Below are 16,630 nucleotides of genomic sequence, written 5' to 3'. Positions count from 1 at the left end.
CATTTTATCCATTCTCTTTTTCTCTTGCTTTTCTCTCTCCTTTTGTTCCCTCTCATTGCCTATTGTATAATATAAAGTGACTAATGACTGAAACAATTGTGATATTCCAGTGTGAGCAAAGAAGCCTGATCTAATTTTTTCTATGTAAAGTTTCAGGAGGGAAGAATGGACTATATTCTTGGCTTTCATGGGTCCTCATATGGATGTCATTTTATTTAAACATTACCATAAAATTTATGCCCAAGTACATGTTACTTTAGCTCTATTATAGTTGTTTGAGTCCAATTATGAATTGTTAGCTCCATTATAGTTCTTGTACTTTCATTCCAGTGTAAGTTCATTCTAGTTTTTAAGTATGTCTACACAGTGTAATTTCCAGTTGTTAAGTTCATATCAGCTCTGATTAAGCACACCTACGATCAAAGATTTTCCAGCCAAGATGATCCTGTTTCTTTTTCTTTTCAAGCATGGTGTCTTAGACTACATTAGCTAATATGCCATTCTGTTTATAAGATAACAATGTGTGATTTGAGAAAGATTTGGCTGTTACTTCCAGCAGGTTAGCTCATTGCTAACCTGAGTTTATTACCATTGATATACTTGAAAAAAAAAATTGTACATTTCAAATTTTAGCAATAAATGTATTTCCTATTATAAATGTTACACTGAATTTCAAATATGCTAACATGTCAATATATGATAGAGAAATAAGGGTTGTTAAACCAAAATTTGGCAGAGTCTGGAGAGCAGCGATGTTCAATATGTTTCTGAGAGATATTTAAAATAAATGATGTAAGTAGGAATTTGGATAACTCTTGGGCAAACTCATGATTGTTGATAGTAGAATGGCATGAATAGTTTCTGTGAGACAAGAAAGATTTGGGGGAGGGCAGGGAAGGTTGTGATTAGTTTAGATACACTGAAGTAAGTAAAACAAATTATTGAGAGCTTAGAGTAGCTGTCAACATTGGAATGATTGGAGTTTCTCATTAGTATATATTAGCATTGGTGTTCCTCTGGTTGTTGATAATTGGCAGTGACATGTAATGATTTATCAGTGACAGCTGTAATACTTGATGACTGGATATGGATGTGTGTGATGACCTATGATTTGTCATCAATGGCTGATGTGTAGCCTTGAATGCTGGTAGTGGTTGATAATTGTACAAGGTTAGCTGTGGTGGTTAGTGATTTGGCATAAAGGAAAAAATATGCAGCAGAAATAGCTTTGTATTAGTTGGAAGAGGATTTTCGACTTACATTAGAATCTGTTTTTGTCTGCTTACTAATTGACCAGTGATGGCTGTGTTTGCAGACCATTGCACAAAGATGAGTGAGAGCTGTTGGCAGATTATTGGCTATGGGTGACTGTGGTGACTGAAAATTGGTTATAATGATTGGCCAAAGATGAGTTACACTTGGTTTGTGGTGGCTGTAGATTGGGTCTGAATGATGTAGGAATTGTTTTGTGTCAAAGGGGAAAGGATATTTTTGACCTACATTAGAATTTGTTCTTGTCTATATAACTGACCAAAGTCTCAAATGTTTTGTTTCTTTTACAGTATATGTCATTGAAGCATGTCTGAAAATTCTTGGTAAAGGACCAAGAGAATATTTTACAACTGGTTGGGATCTGTAAGTTAAACAATTTATATTATATATACTGGTTTCTTGTTAAGTTTTTTTCAAAATCAGCTTTATATAATGGAAATTATATTTCTTACATATTTTTGTAGAAATCCAAGTCAGTAAATCTATTGTATTTATTATTTTGTTCTTGATTTTTTACACCAAAATAACTGTAGGTGATTGTAGTCTCACATTTCTGTTCAGATCTTCATGTAGTAACTCTACTTTTTTCAGAATCAATATTTGTTTAAGCAAGAATTGAAACTCCTCTGCTTACCTATAAAATCGGACATTTAAGTGATTCAGTGATAGATTGCTGTCTGAGAATTCACTAATTCTGTAGTGGTTTTCTGTTTTGCTATTGAATACTTTCTAATTAGTAGTCTCTCATTTTCTATCTCTTAAACATATTACAAGATGTTGTAGGAGTTTGTTCCTAGTTTTCTGTTTTCCAATGTAGTGTTTGTCTTTCAGATGATGCCTGTATATTCTGTAATAAGTTAGTAAAAAGAGGAGAGGCAGGGCACATGCCCTTTGCAGGTTCTTCTACATCGAGAGCTTGTTAATGTTCATCTTTAACATGTATGGGTCAATTTTTTCAGGAAAAATATGAGTAGGGACGGAATTCCAGAAGGTTGCAGTTCTGAGAGGATGGGATATGTGAAGTGTTTAGTGTTGTGTCTGGGGGAGTGAAACACACAAAGAGTGATATGAGGGGAAGAAAGAATGAGTAAGTTTGGTTGGAGAGAGTATGTAAATAATTAGTTAAGAGGAGCAGAGGCCATCCTAGTAGTAGTTATTAGTGGATGTGTGTTGGTGAGTACATCGTTGCCTGTCAGTCAGATGACCATTTAGGCTCCAATGTAGATCTTATTTAAACTTTATAGAATGTTAGCAACTGATCAGAGCTGTGTGCAGAATGCGAAGGACGTATCCCTAGCATTACACACACAAGAAGTTTCATCTGCATAGGAGTATGTGTTGTTAGAGAGGAGTAGGTGTTGTACAGAAAGAAGAGTGTAGTAAACATAACCAAACCTAGGGGGTATACCAGAGTTTATATAAAGTGAGTAGGAGAGGATCTTACTGGTACATACTGCAGTGGTGTAATCTGGTTGGAATCTTCTGATTCAAGAAGTAAAAGACATGTTGATAGAAAGAGAGCAACTTGGCTGTTGTTCTCTAAAGAGAGTAAGAGACTCAAGGTAGATTACGAAAGAAAAATTAAGCCAATTCTTTTCACAAAATTCAACAAAAACTTGTCCAATATAGAAATTTGCCAACAATGGAAAACCAAAAGATGGCACCAAAGATTTCAGTTTGGTGGTTGAGGATGTAGTTGAGATAACCAGCCCCAAATGGTACTATATGATAACTGTGTAAGAGTGGCGGCATAGAGAAGTGGAGTTTGGGAAGAGGATTTGTTGACTGTGTAGTGTAGTGCTGGAAGTATGGGAAAGACATGTGATTTTTACAGCAGGTCTTTTAACAGAGATGCAGTCATGTATAGAATTAGGTTGTGGTAGACAATTCCCACCACCACACACCATAGGGGTTGTGGCAATATTTCATCAAATTAAGATGGATTCAAACTTTTTAAATTTGCCCAACATCATAGCAAAGAAAATTATATGAATGTAAACTCTATTTTGACTTATTAATCAAGCAACTTTGCTAAAAAGAATTTCATTAATATTTAAATTGTTGTTGTTGGTGTGGGGAGTGGTCATTTGTTAGTTTGAGAATCACTAACTGAGCTGATGTGAAGTACAAGAAGTTTGCAGTTGTTAACATTTCCTTCTCAAAGCACCAGAAATATGTCATTTGTTATTGTGAAAAGAATAATTTTCTTTTGTTATTAAATATTGAAGGGGTAGAATTCAGCATCATTACTTGCACCTCATTTAATATTTTCAATATTTTTGCTTTGTTCATGTTAAGTGAAGTTGTGCTCCATTCTTTGCTACTATGTTCTTGTAAAAATGTTTTGTAGCATTTTTACTTAATTGCCAAAAAATAGAATAAAAGCCATGGCTGGGGTGTCTATGATCATGTGTCTGCTCTGTTCGGACTAACTCTGCATTAAAACTAGTATTTTCTTTTTTCAATAAAGATTATTTTCTTTCTATTTTCAGGTTTGACTTTTTTGTTACATTAGTAAGCATTATCGGTCTGCTTGGTGAGATTGTCAATCATAATTTTTATTACATCATGGTTCTCCGACCATTCAGACTTCTCAGGTTTGTTACCGTTTTCTCTTATTACCAACATTACTGCCACTTCTGTCACTTACCACCATCCCCTAATACATACACACACTAACACATGCATACTCACATCACACATGCACAGGGCTATTTTAGCAGAATTATAGCCACAGTCCCAGGCAAAGCAATGCATAGAGGCTCCCTACATACATAACAACATATGTAGGTTAGCATTGGGCTCCTTGATGCATAGGACCTCGGGTAACTGTCCAGTGTGCCCATGCTTTAAAACGACATGCACATACACACAAATCATCATCATCATCATCATCATCGTTGTACATTATATATGAATAAAGTTGTCTTTCATACTTCGAGTAATAAAAATAAAGTAGTCATAAAGTAAGATTGTTTTTCTTCACCTCATAATTATCTCTAATTCTTTTATGAAGTTTCTTCGGTGATATTGACACTTGCTTCTGGTGTTGTATCTCTGCAGATTATTCAAAATCAATCGAAGATATCGAGATGTTCTGGGAACATTCTTTGTTATTTTCTCACGTCTTGTCAGGTAATGATGCTTTCTGTTACTGTTCTTTTTTATTTATATTTTTATATTACTGTTGTTAGAAATGGATATTCAATGTTGTTTCATGACTGGATACTTTTTATTTTTAAGGCACATAAAAGACACCATTTGAGCATGGCTGTTGCCAGTACTGCCTGACTGGCTCTCGTGTTGGTGGCATGTAAAAGCACCCACTACACTCTTGGAGTGGTTGGCATTAGGAAGGGCATCCAACTGTAGAAACTCTGCAAGATCAGATTGGAACCTGGTGCAGCCATTTGGTTCGCCAGTCTTCAGTCAAAATGTCCAACCCTTGCTAGCAGGGAAAGTAGACGTTAAACGATGATGATGATGAACAGTAAAAATTTAAGTGACACATATTGCTGATTCATTGAAACAAAAGCCTTGTTGTTAGCAGTAATCCTATCTTTCTACTGTTTAACTATATTTTAAGTACTGTACAACTAATATGATTCCATATTTTAGAGAAGAATGAACAAGAAGTGTGACACTTATGACTTACTCATGAGCATTAGCAGAGTAAATGAAAATGGTGAGCTGGTGGAATCTTTAGCATGTCAGACAAAATGTTTAGTGGTGTTTCATTCATCTTTACGCTCCGAGTTCAAATTCTGCTGGTGTCAACTTTGCCTTTCATCCATTTGGGGTCAATAAGATAAGTACCAGTTGAGCACTGGGGTCAGTCTAATCAATCTGTCCCTCCCCCAAATTGCTGGCCTTGTCCCAGAACCTAAAAGCATTAGTAGAAAAAGTGAAGTGAAATGGTTTTAATGAAGTATTGAAACACCAAATGTCATAACTTGGTAGAAGCTTCACTCTTATTTTTACCATACTTACCACCATTCTGTAGTTACCAATCAATGAAATTTATTGCATTTGGTCAACAAATCACTCCGAAACCAAGCAAAATGGGTAAGGGTTAGCAACAGGAAGAGCATTTGTTGTAAAACAGTGCCTCAGTTATGTTTTCATTCAACCCATGCTAGCATAGAAAAACTGTGGTTAAACAAATGAATGAATAAAACAGTGAAATTGAATAAATTTTGTTAAGCCAAAATACAAGCTGCTCTACTTTGCTGGAACTAAGTACACTTCTAGTTAAAATTGAGAAGAAAGCAGTAGGATGGACATCCAGACATAAGATCTCTTTCTCTAACAATATGCACTTACTCATAGTTAAGGATGCTGAAATTTACAGCTGCAAATGTGTATGGTGTTAGATATTTCTCTTTCTTTGGAGATATGAAGATTTGAAATGGTTAATCTAATTCAGTTATTTTAGCTGTCTTTTTTTTATTTTCTCATATATTAATAATTTAAGCATATACCTACATATGTATATATGATTGCATATGTCTATAATTAACTGCAAGTTGATCTCAGGATTTAGTAAATAAAATATTCAGATTTTATGCTTATATAGGATTCAACTCTCAGTAACAGAAATAAAAAAAGATTAAAATGTTATTTATATATAGGTGCAGGAGTTGCTGTGTGGTAAGTAGCTTGCTTATCAACCACATGGTTCCAGGTTCATTCCCACTGCATGGCACCTTGGGCAAGTGTCTTCTACTATAGCCTCGGACCGACCAAAGCCTTGTGAGTGGATTTGGTAGACGGAAACTGAAAGAAGCCCATCGTATATATGTATATATGTGTATGTATATGTTTGTGTGTCTGTGTTTGTCCCCCCAACATCGCTTGATAACTGATGGTGGTGTGATTACATCCCCATCACTTAGCGGTTTGGCAAAAGAAACCGACAAAATAAGTACTAGGCTTCCAAAGAATAAGTCCTGGGGTTGATTTGCTTGACTAAAGGTGGTGCTCCAGCATGGCCACAGTCAAATGACTGAAACAAGTAAAAGAGATACTGCACTTCTTAATATATAAACGTACTGGTATTATTTAATCTTACTTCATGTACTCTGTTCTAATTCTATTCTATCTCAGGTTATAAATATTTTCTGTATTTTTTTCTTCAGTATTGCATTAACTATTATGATGTTATATTACTTCTTTGGTATCATTGGTATGGAACTTATTGGTGATGTTGACCTCACCAATTGTTGTAAGTAAGTCAAATTTTTAATATCAACATTTTGCTATTTTTCTTTATTTACTTACATAATCTCTATATCAATAAATGGCAAAATGTCTGTGTATCTGTGTGTCCTTTATACAAATCCACAGTTTTTCACGTAAAAGGCTCGCATTTTCTATAGGCTTTCAAAACTGTCTGAGGGTGGTCCTGAAGATCTTTTTATTTTCCCCAGTCACCCCAGAAAGCCATTGAAAAAATCGATAAACCAACCCCTTATGCCCACAAGTTATAGGCATATCCATTCAAAATTGCTGAAACATACAAATTTATATGCGGTGCGTGCATACAGCTAGATACGCCAATAGACTGCCAGCTGTTTTTTGATTGGACGGAGATAATTTTACCCTTGACAGTTGAATGCACGTGCACATTTGTAGACAGTCTGCATGTTTGTGTTTTGCGAAGACACATTATCATGTGTTTTGGCTTTCAAATGGGCACACTTTTTTGATTTAAGAAAACAGGCAAAATGTCTGTGTATCTGTGTGTCCTTTATACAAATCTTCAGTTTTTTATGTAAAAGGCTTGCATTTTCTATGGGCTTTCAAAACTGTCTGAGGGTGGGTGTGAAGATCTTTTCATTTCCCCAGTCACCCCAGAAAGCCATTAAAAAAAATCAATAAACCAACTAGCACTATGACCCAGCAACACTGGGTCATAGTGCTAGTTTATAACAAACAGGTAAATAAATACTCATATTTTTCCTTCCCTAAAATGTAAAACAAAACTATATCTTTTAATGTTTACTGTACATTTATTTAGATTTTGTTTAATTATGACATTCCAAAATATTTTAATCATCATTAACCCTTTAGCATTCAGATTACTTTATCAAGTGTTATGCTTATTTATTTATATTTTTTTGAAATAATCTTGCACTATCTTGTAGCTTTAAGATTTCAGATGATGTGATTATTTATTTTTAGAATGACATTGTAAAGCAGGTGTGAAAGGCCAGATCTGACTGTTTAGAACTTAAAACAGGTAGAACATTTGGGCTACATATAGCCCGTTTAAATGCTAAAGGGTTAAGAGTGCATTGGAATTTTTAATTAATCTGAAAACTGTCATTTCAGGTTCAATCCTATTATGTGGCATGTTGGATAAGTGTCTTCCGCTATAGACCTAAGCAGATCAATGCTTTGTGAGTGGAAATGGTACATGGAAACCCTGAGGGAGCCCATTGTATGTGTGTGTGTGTATGCTTGAATGTTTATATTTTGTGGCATCTTTGCATGAAATTGCTTGAGTTGTCAACAAACTGCCCTGTTGCTCAACAATTTTTAAGACAAACATAATAAAAATCCTTTACTTGAAAAACAGTTAAGGGTTAGCAACAGGAAGAGCATTGGTTGCAAAACCATCCCTCAGTAATGACTTCATTCAACTTGCGTTAGCCTGGAAAAAATAAAACAATAGTAAACAAATGAATGATTAAAACATAATGAAATTGAATAAATTTTGGAAAAGCCAAAATCTGTGTGCTTTCAAATTAAAGCTGTTACTAAATTCTATCTACTATATATTTATATTAATTAATTGTCAGAACTGATTTTAATTAAGATGTACATTGTCATTATTATATTTGCTATGAAAAACAAGAAAAATAATCATAAAAGGGGGTGATAGAGACTTAAAATTTTATGTCATTTGTCTTTTGTCACTTGGTCTTCACTGACAACAGAATGCTGTAGCCAAACAGATTAAAATGTGATGAAATATTAATTTACTCTTGATCTCAATTTCCATTTTGCTTTTTTTTTTCAACTATCAACAATTCTTTTAATTGATAAGTGTTTTTTTTTTACAGTTGTTACATAATAAGAATTTGTCTAAAATATCCCATCAGCTATAACAATGCAAAAAGCAACAAAAATACAAATTTGAAAGATGTTAAAATATAAATCTGAAAATTTTAATTAGAAACGAGGACCTTACAGATATTGAGCTATTTCAGTACAATTACCATATCAGCTCGAATTAGGCCAGCTTAAACTAGCTGTATATTAACTAGTTATTTGTCCTCAACATTTTTCATGTGGTTTTAAAATATCTAAAGATATTTCTGATTTGGTTGTCATTCAAAGGAACACCAGTGTTGAAGACTTTTACCGGGAAGATAATAGCACCAGTATTCAAGGCTTTTATTATTTAAATAATTTTCAAAATATTCTTTACAGTGGAGGTAAGAAACTTCATTTATGCTTTATTCAAGCATCAACTAACTTTTTTTTTTTATTCTTGAACCCTGAAATTTAAATAACCTTTTAATTTCACTTTCTTTCACCTACTAGAATACTATAAAAATACAATTCTATTTGCTCTTGTTTAAAAAATATTATATTTTCAATGCAAACCCTCTTCTAAATTACAAATAATTGTAAAAATAAAGAAGCTATCAAATCCTTTTGTTTGAATTATCAGCTGTTTATTACTGTGGTTATATAAACTTTTATTTTAGTGACACTGTTTGAGCTGACTGTTGTTAATAACTGGTTTATAATCATGGTGAGAATACATTTTTCTAATATATTTCTACCTTTGATATTTGATAGTTTCTATCTTTGGTAGTTGTTTAATTTTCTGATTTTTAATGACCTACTAAATTAGTAATAACAAAGAAATTTAATGGTTGTGGATTAATAGGAAGTTGACATTCAGTAACTGCAATCATGTCACTGACTATAATTAACTGGCATAGTTTTTGCATATTACAATATGAAAAAAAAATTGTTTTACTTGAAAATTATCTATTGCATGTGTTTGGGTATACATGTAATATACCAGTATTTTAATATTATAAACTATTATTACATTTAACCCTTTAGCATATCCAGCCCAAATAATCAGCCACATCTGGCCCTAATATTCTACCTATTTTATGTTCAAAGTAGCTGGAGCTGGCTTCTCACACCTAACCTACAATGTCATTCTAGAAATAAACAATCACATTGAAATCTCAAAGCTACAAGATATTTATTTCAAAACCATGTGAATAAATAAGCATTACAATTTACAGAATAATCTAAATGCTAAATGGTTAGTATCTTTTTCAGAAAATTACTAGTCCAGTGATAGAAATAGTAACACTAATGATTAATTGCATTTATTTTTTACATTGTGTAAGGCAAATAGAGGAGGTGTATAGTTGATTGAATCTACCCTAATACATGATTGATACTTATTTTATTAATTTGACTAGGATAAAAGACCAGTTCAATCCTGGCATGATTTGAACATAGACTGCAGAGGGATAATTTAGTGATCGATTTTTTTTTCCTTTTTACATAAATAAACAAATGTCCAAAAAGAATTGGCCCCATTGATTTGTCACATGTAATTCATTGAAAAAAACAGGTTCATAAATAGTTCTTTATTTTCCTTCTAACATTTAAACAGAACTAATTGTTCAGATCACAAAGAGTAAATACTTGTTTTGGTAATTCAAAACCTGTAGTCTTTTTTTTTTCTTTTAATAGTATACTGTATCATCATCACCATCATCTTCACATGTTGTTTTTATTGTCATCATCATACTTCATCATCTATCACATCTATTTTCCCATGCTTGTATGGGTTGTATTGGTCTTCTCTAGCACATTGTCTCACCACATGATGCAGTCCCCTGTCATCTATTTCAAGAGATTCAGCCCTACCCAATATTAGATTTAACTTCTTTTCCCCATGCCTTCATTCTCAGTGGATCACTTGGCAATTCTTTTTACCCAACTATCATCCTCCATGTGTATCATCACGTCTGTACTAGCTTAATCTTTTCTCCTACAAACAACAACTGATTCCCATAAAGTTCTTCTTTCTCAGCTCATCTATGCTCCATTATTCATGCACACTAACAATTACACATTTAGCAGAGTATGCTTTTTTCATTTCCAGCCTTTACACACCTTTCATTTCACTGTCCATGTTTCAGTATCAGGCAACATAACATATCATACACAAGTATCATACACTCTGTCTTTCACTCAAAGTCCATTTGCTTTCAAGAGAAATAACAACTACCTATTATGTATATTTTCTAAAATGGTGCTTTTCTATCATTTGTGTAGGAAGGTTATGCTAATGCTGTCAGTGAATGGCTGCGACTCTACTTCATGCTGTTTTATATTGTCTCTATGGTTTGTCATTTTTAAATCTTAAACTTACTTTTTCTTTTTCTGTCTGATTAATAGAGATATTGTTTAATTTTATTACAACACATGAGAAATTCATTGTCAATAATGACTTCAAATTTCTCAGAGCCATTATGTTACAATATATTTTTCCTTTTGTAATATGATTACAATTACATCCTAGATAAATTACATGATGTTTATGTTCGTGTGTATATATAAATACACAATATTTAAGATTTAAAAACTGGAACATATACAAAAGATATTTATTGTAAAACTAACTGTAGAAACAAAAGTTTCTTTAAATATGTTTATTAATGTAATTCTACCTGGAAATTTGGAAAAGTGTCTTGTTACTGATTTACTTCTTTTTTATTTTCACATTTATTACTCCATACATCCAAAGCAAAACTGGACATCTAAGACAGCACATAAAACAGCTGGTGCACTATGCTTGTGACCTCAGTGTTGTGTACATGTGACTTTGACCTTCAGTCTAAAAATAGTCATATTATGACACATCAGTCCATCATTGTTCTACATGTACTTGAGTGAACATATGTGTAGGAAGGTTATGCATCATGTGGTGAGACAATGTGCAAGGGAAGACCAATGCATCTGGTAATTTATCTAAAGTTGAACAGTGAAGGATTCAGAAGAGCAGTGTGTTTGTAGGAAATTCTGTTTCAAATTGGGAAACTTTTACAGAAACATTTCCCAATGATACAACTAACTTATGGATTTAAGTCACATGCAGTGTCACAAGGAGCACTAGTATTTCGAATTGGGAAGAAAATCTGCTAAATTTGATCCCAAACCTGAACAATTTTCCATGACTATGTACAATGATTTCATTGTGAAAATATAAGCATTGATCTGTAAAAAATTGTCACCTGACTATCCATGAAGTTTCTAAAGAAATTAAGTATCTATAAAAGTTCGTGCTACATGATATTAAAAAGAAAATTGAAGGTGCATTGTGTTGCTAGAAGAAAAACTGCTGGCAGAAGAGCCAAAACAACCATGTTAGTTAGGAGCTATTTTATTAATGAATGCTGATGCAAACTTTCTGAAATGTGTTACAACAGGTACACGGCTACAATGCCTAACTAAAAGATAGTCATTTCAGTAAGTTAGCACCCATGCTGGCACCATGTAAAAAGCATCCAGTACACTCTGTAAAGTGGCTAGTGTCAGGAGGGGCATCCAGCCATTAAAACCATGCCAAAACAAATGAATGGAGCTTGGCTCAGCCCTTCAGCAAACCATCCAACCTATGCCAGCATGTAAAATGAACATTAGATGAGGATAATGACTATTTGCCACACCAATGCCTGAATAGGCACTGCAATTGTGTATATATTGCTGATGGAGGAATTGCTATCTCTAACTGCGGACATCTTTCATTGACAAGGAAGGCTGAAATCATGTGATCTGGTAGTTCTGCTGGCAGAGAAAATATGTTGCTTTATGTGCTACTAAAGTTTGTTGTATAAATTACATAAAATTTTCAAGAATTTAATAAATTGATTATAGTTTTGTATTTCTCTAATTAATGTAAAGAATAAAATATTATAGTTTCTGTCATTTTTGTTTTAGGTTGTGATGAATATTGTTGTGGCATTTGTTTTAGATGCCTTTCTTTTCCGTATTCAGTACAAGAGAACAATGAACTGTAAAGACATTGAAGGTATGAAGTATATTTTTCAGCAGCCAAACATCCCTTATATCAAATGATTACAATTCACTATTTCTCTTGAAGTATTTAAATTCAAATCAATTAAGTTAGATTAGAGGCCTACTCTTGGTTCAACTTCCAATAATATGTTTGCAAAATTAAATTCTACAAATCAACTTTGTAGTGTTAGGTCACTCACTCTGTATTTTCCACTACAACTACATTGTTTTCTGCTTCATGGAAGTGGCTGGTTTCATGACACTTGGATTCAAGCACTCTTGACTCACTTGTCTCTTCTCTTTTTATCAAGCATGTTGTGTCTAGCCCTCCCAGGCCCTACAATAACCACTACATCCAGTTCTTCCTCTCCTGGGGATCAAGCCTCTGGTATTCTCTTCCTGCTCATGTCATTCTTGTCAACCACTAACAGCTTTAGTGGAACATTGATGGCATCAATCAGTAGCTTCAGCAGGCTTGTAAGGGTGATATCACTGCCTCTTTTTTTCCAAACCTTGCAAATAAAAATAAAAAATAACCTGTATTTCAATTACAGTGAGGTTTTGCCATATTTAAAGTTATTTCAGTTCTGATTTACACTGTGTTGTACATAAAATAGATATTGCTTAATTAATGATGAGCCTTCAAAAGCAGAAATATGCAAATTAGGTTACCCATCAGAGTGCTAGCCCAATTCATGACTACTTATCTTTGCTATTGATTGGGGAAGAAATGGTTCCTCAGGAAACATCTTCCTGTTTTTTCACCAAATTTCAAAGAATAGAAAGAAAGTGTTTAAATCTTATTTAACTCACATTGAAGCTTTGTAATATTTAAACGTGTGTGTATCCATACATATAAACACACAAACACACATACATATATATATATATATATATATATATCATCATCATCATCATCGTTTAACGTCCGTTCTCCATGCTAGCATGGGTTGGACGGTTCGACCGGGGATCTGGGAAGCCAGAAGGCTGCACCAGGCTCCAGTCTTATCTGGCAATGTTTCTACAGCTGGATGCCCTTCCTAACGCCAACCACTCCGTGAGTGTAGTGGGTGCTTTTTACGTGCCACCTGCACTGGTGCCAGGCGAGGCTGGCATTGGCCATGGTCGGATTGGTGCATTTTACGTGCCACCGGCACGGAGGCCAATCGAGGCGGCACTGGCTTCGGCCACGATTCGAATGGTGCTTTTTACGTGCCACCGACATGGTGTGTATATATATATATATATATATATATATATATATACACACACACAAGCATGCATGTATCTGTATCATCCTTCTTTGACATCTGTTTTTCATGCTGGTATGGGTTGGATAGTAGTGACTCAACACTTGTAGCTCTTTGATACACAAAACAGCAGAGAAAACCATCACTCTTTCTTGTTGAGGATGTCATGTGTTTTTAGTGTGGTTTTCATGGATAGACACCCTTCCTATTGCTAACTACTTTAGAGTGCATTTTATTGTGCCACCAGCATGAGAGACATTGTCTGGTGGCATAAAAAAGAGTGCCTTTTCTATGTCACCTTTTTTTATATCATCTTGATTATTGATGAGCTATTTTTCTTAGCTTGTGAACTCCACATATCCTCCTTTTCCTCTTCCTTTTTTTGTTTTTACTTTTGATATGGGTGTCACAACTGGGTGCTCTTCTTGTTGCCAACCACTCCACAGTATTGATTAGATATATTTTGTCATATTACTGGTACCTGAGAAGTTGTCTACAAAAATTTTATATATGTGTGTGTTTATATATAAGTGGCAGTAGGGAAATTGATTGATGTTTAAACATTTCAAAGGCATAAAAATATGCACTAATATATTCCAAATACAGCAGTGAATTCAAACAGGTGAACATCTCCCTCCAATTATTTTTGGTGGTCAATGTGGAAACTAGGGATAGATGAGTGGTTGGTGAGAGCTCTACAAGCCATGTACAGGGATGCTGTCAGTAAGGCGAGGGTTGGTAATGCATAGAGTGATGAATTCAGAGTATAAGTAGGGATTCACCAAGGTTCAGTTCTCAGCCTCTTCTTGTTCATCATAGTCCTTCAGGCAATAACAGAGGAATTTAAGTCAGGCTGCCCCTGGGAGCTCCTCTATGCTAATGGGGAATTAGACAAGAAATTCCAGGTGTGGAAGCAAGGTCTAGACTCAAGGGCCTTAGAGTTAATTTAGCAAAAACCAAAGTCTTAGTAAATAGGAAAGAGGAGAAGTCACAAATTCCTTCAGGTAGATGGTTCTGCTTGATATGTAGAAAAGGTGTAGGTAGGAACTCCATAAGATGTACCTGGTGCAAGCTATGGACACATAAGAAGTGCAGCACTATCAGAGGAGGGTTAACAAGGAAAATAGTCTTTGTGTGTGGCAGATGCATGGGTACAATAAACACTAGAAATGTAAATACAATAGACTTCATCAAATGCCAGGGTGGATACCTTGAAGTAGTTGATAGCTTCTGTTATTTAGGTGACCAAGTCAGCAGTGGAGGTGTATGCTCTTAGAGGCTGGGCAAAGATCAGAGAGCTTCTACCTCTGTTGGCAATTAAGGGCCTCTCCCTCAGTATGAAAGGCAGACTGTATGTTGCCTTTGTGCGAACAGCTATGTTCCACAACAGTGAAACGTGGGCTGTGACTGCAGAGGACATGCGAAAGTTTGAAAGAAATGAAGCTAGAATGCTTTGCTGGATGTGCAGTGTCAGTCTGCATGAGTGATAGAACATTAGTATCTTGAGAAATAAACTGGGCTTAAAAAGCATCAGGTGTGGTCTGCAAGAAAGGCAAATACAATGGTATGATCATGTGATGTGTATGGATGAGAACAACTTGTCAAGCCAAGTGAAACTGTAGTCATGGCTGTTACCAATGTCATGCAAATGGCACCCATGAAATTATAGTCAAGGCTGTTACTAGTGTCATGTAACTGGTACCCATGCCAGTGGCATGTAAAAAGCACCCATTACACTTTGGAGTGATTGGCATCAGGAAGGGCATCCAACTGCAGAAACCAGGCCAAATCAGGTTGGAATCTGGTGCAGCTCTCCAGTTTACCAGTTCCAGTCAAACCGTCTAACCCATGTCAACATGGAAAGCGGATGTTAAATGATGATGATGATAATAAAATTTGTAAGAGATCTGTCTCTCTGTACTTGATACATGCTATTATTTAATCTTGTTTCATTTAACATTTACTTTCATTTACAAATAAAATAATTTCCTTATTTGACACATATTTTTAAAATAGTTTGTATTTTTATCAACTTCTTGCAGATGAAAGCATTCAGCAAATTGACATACCTTTATCACAGAGGAATTACAAATGTGTGAGCAAGAAGCTATGCCACTAACTCCTTTATATTTAGGTGACCAGTCAAACACTAATGTAAGTACTTTGAAGGGGATAGTAATAATAATTTAGGCACACTGCCATAAATTTTGTTGGGAGGGGGTTAGATAATTACATGAATCCCAGTAATCTTGGCAAGATTTGAACTCAGAATGCAAAGAGCCGGAAGAAATGTGGCAAGCCTTTTATTCTGTCATAGTCACATTTTAGCCAGCTCAATAACTGTTTCTAATAGTCAAAAGGTCTGTAATTTAGGTAAATGGGTTACTTGATTCCATTAACTGCAGTGCTTGATGAAAGCAAAGCTGACACTATCAGGATTTGAACTTGAATTGTAAAAAGTAGAAGAAATACTGCAGAGCATTTTGTTCAAAAGTAGAGGTGCATGGCTTAGTGGTTAAGGTGTTGGACTTATGGAAAGATTGTGGTTTTGATTCCTGGACAGGGCACTGTGTTGTGTTCTTGTGTGAAACACTTTGTTTCGTGTTGTTCCATGGAGGAATATATATATGCCAGAAAAATCAGGAAAAATACTGTCCAATACTCTATAGCCTTTGCTAATCTACCACTCTTAATTATTGTTTCTAGCATTCATCATCATCATCATCATCATCATTTAGCGTCCGTTTTCCATGCTAGCATGGGTTGGACGGTTCTACTGGGGTCTGTGAAGCCAGAAGGCTTCATCAGGCCCAGTCAAATCTGGCAGTGTTTCTACGGCTGGATGCCTTTCCTAACGCCAACCACTCCGTGAGTGTAGTGGGTGCTTTTTACGTGCCACCCGCACTGGTGCCAGACAGAGCTGGCAAACGGCCACGAACGGATGGTGCTTTTTATGTGCCACCGGCACGAGGGCCAGGCGAGGCTGGCAACGGACACGAAACGGGGCGGTGCTGGCAACGGTCGCGAAACGGAAAGTTCTC

At 35.1% G+C, this 16,630-nt stretch overlaps 1 protein-coding gene across 1 annotated transcript in view; it reads left to right on the top strand.

The window, feature by feature from the left end:
* Positions 1-16,630, top strand: part of LOC115217190 (two pore calcium channel protein 1-like) — a 91,793-nt gene that overhangs the window by 67,360 nt on the left and 7,803 nt on the right. Inside the window, exons 16-24 of the mRNA XM_029786827.2 lie at positions 1,563-1,635; positions 3,765-3,869; positions 4,336-4,407; positions 6,411-6,500; positions 8,617-8,714; positions 8,991-9,037; positions 10,597-10,665; positions 12,262-12,352; positions 15,632-15,684. Of these exons, the coding sequence (XP_029642687.1) occupies positions 1,563-1,635; positions 3,765-3,869; positions 4,336-4,407; positions 6,411-6,500; positions 8,617-8,714; positions 8,991-9,037; positions 10,597-10,665; positions 12,262-12,352; positions 15,632-15,684 (698 nt within the window). The remainder of the gene's footprint in view (positions 1-1,562; positions 1,636-3,764; positions 3,870-4,335; positions 4,408-6,410; positions 6,501-8,616; positions 8,715-8,990; positions 9,038-10,596; positions 10,666-12,261; positions 12,353-15,631; positions 15,685-16,630) is intronic.

This window comes from Octopus sinensis, linkage group LG1, assembly GCF_006345805.1.
Source record: "Octopus sinensis linkage group LG1, ASM634580v1, whole genome shotgun sequence".
Taxonomy (NCBI): Eukaryota; Metazoa; Mollusca; class Cephalopoda; order Octopoda; family Octopodidae; genus Octopus; species Octopus sinensis.
The sequence above is the reverse complement of the archived record's forward strand: the minus strand, read 5'-3'. Positions and strand labels throughout refer to the sequence as shown.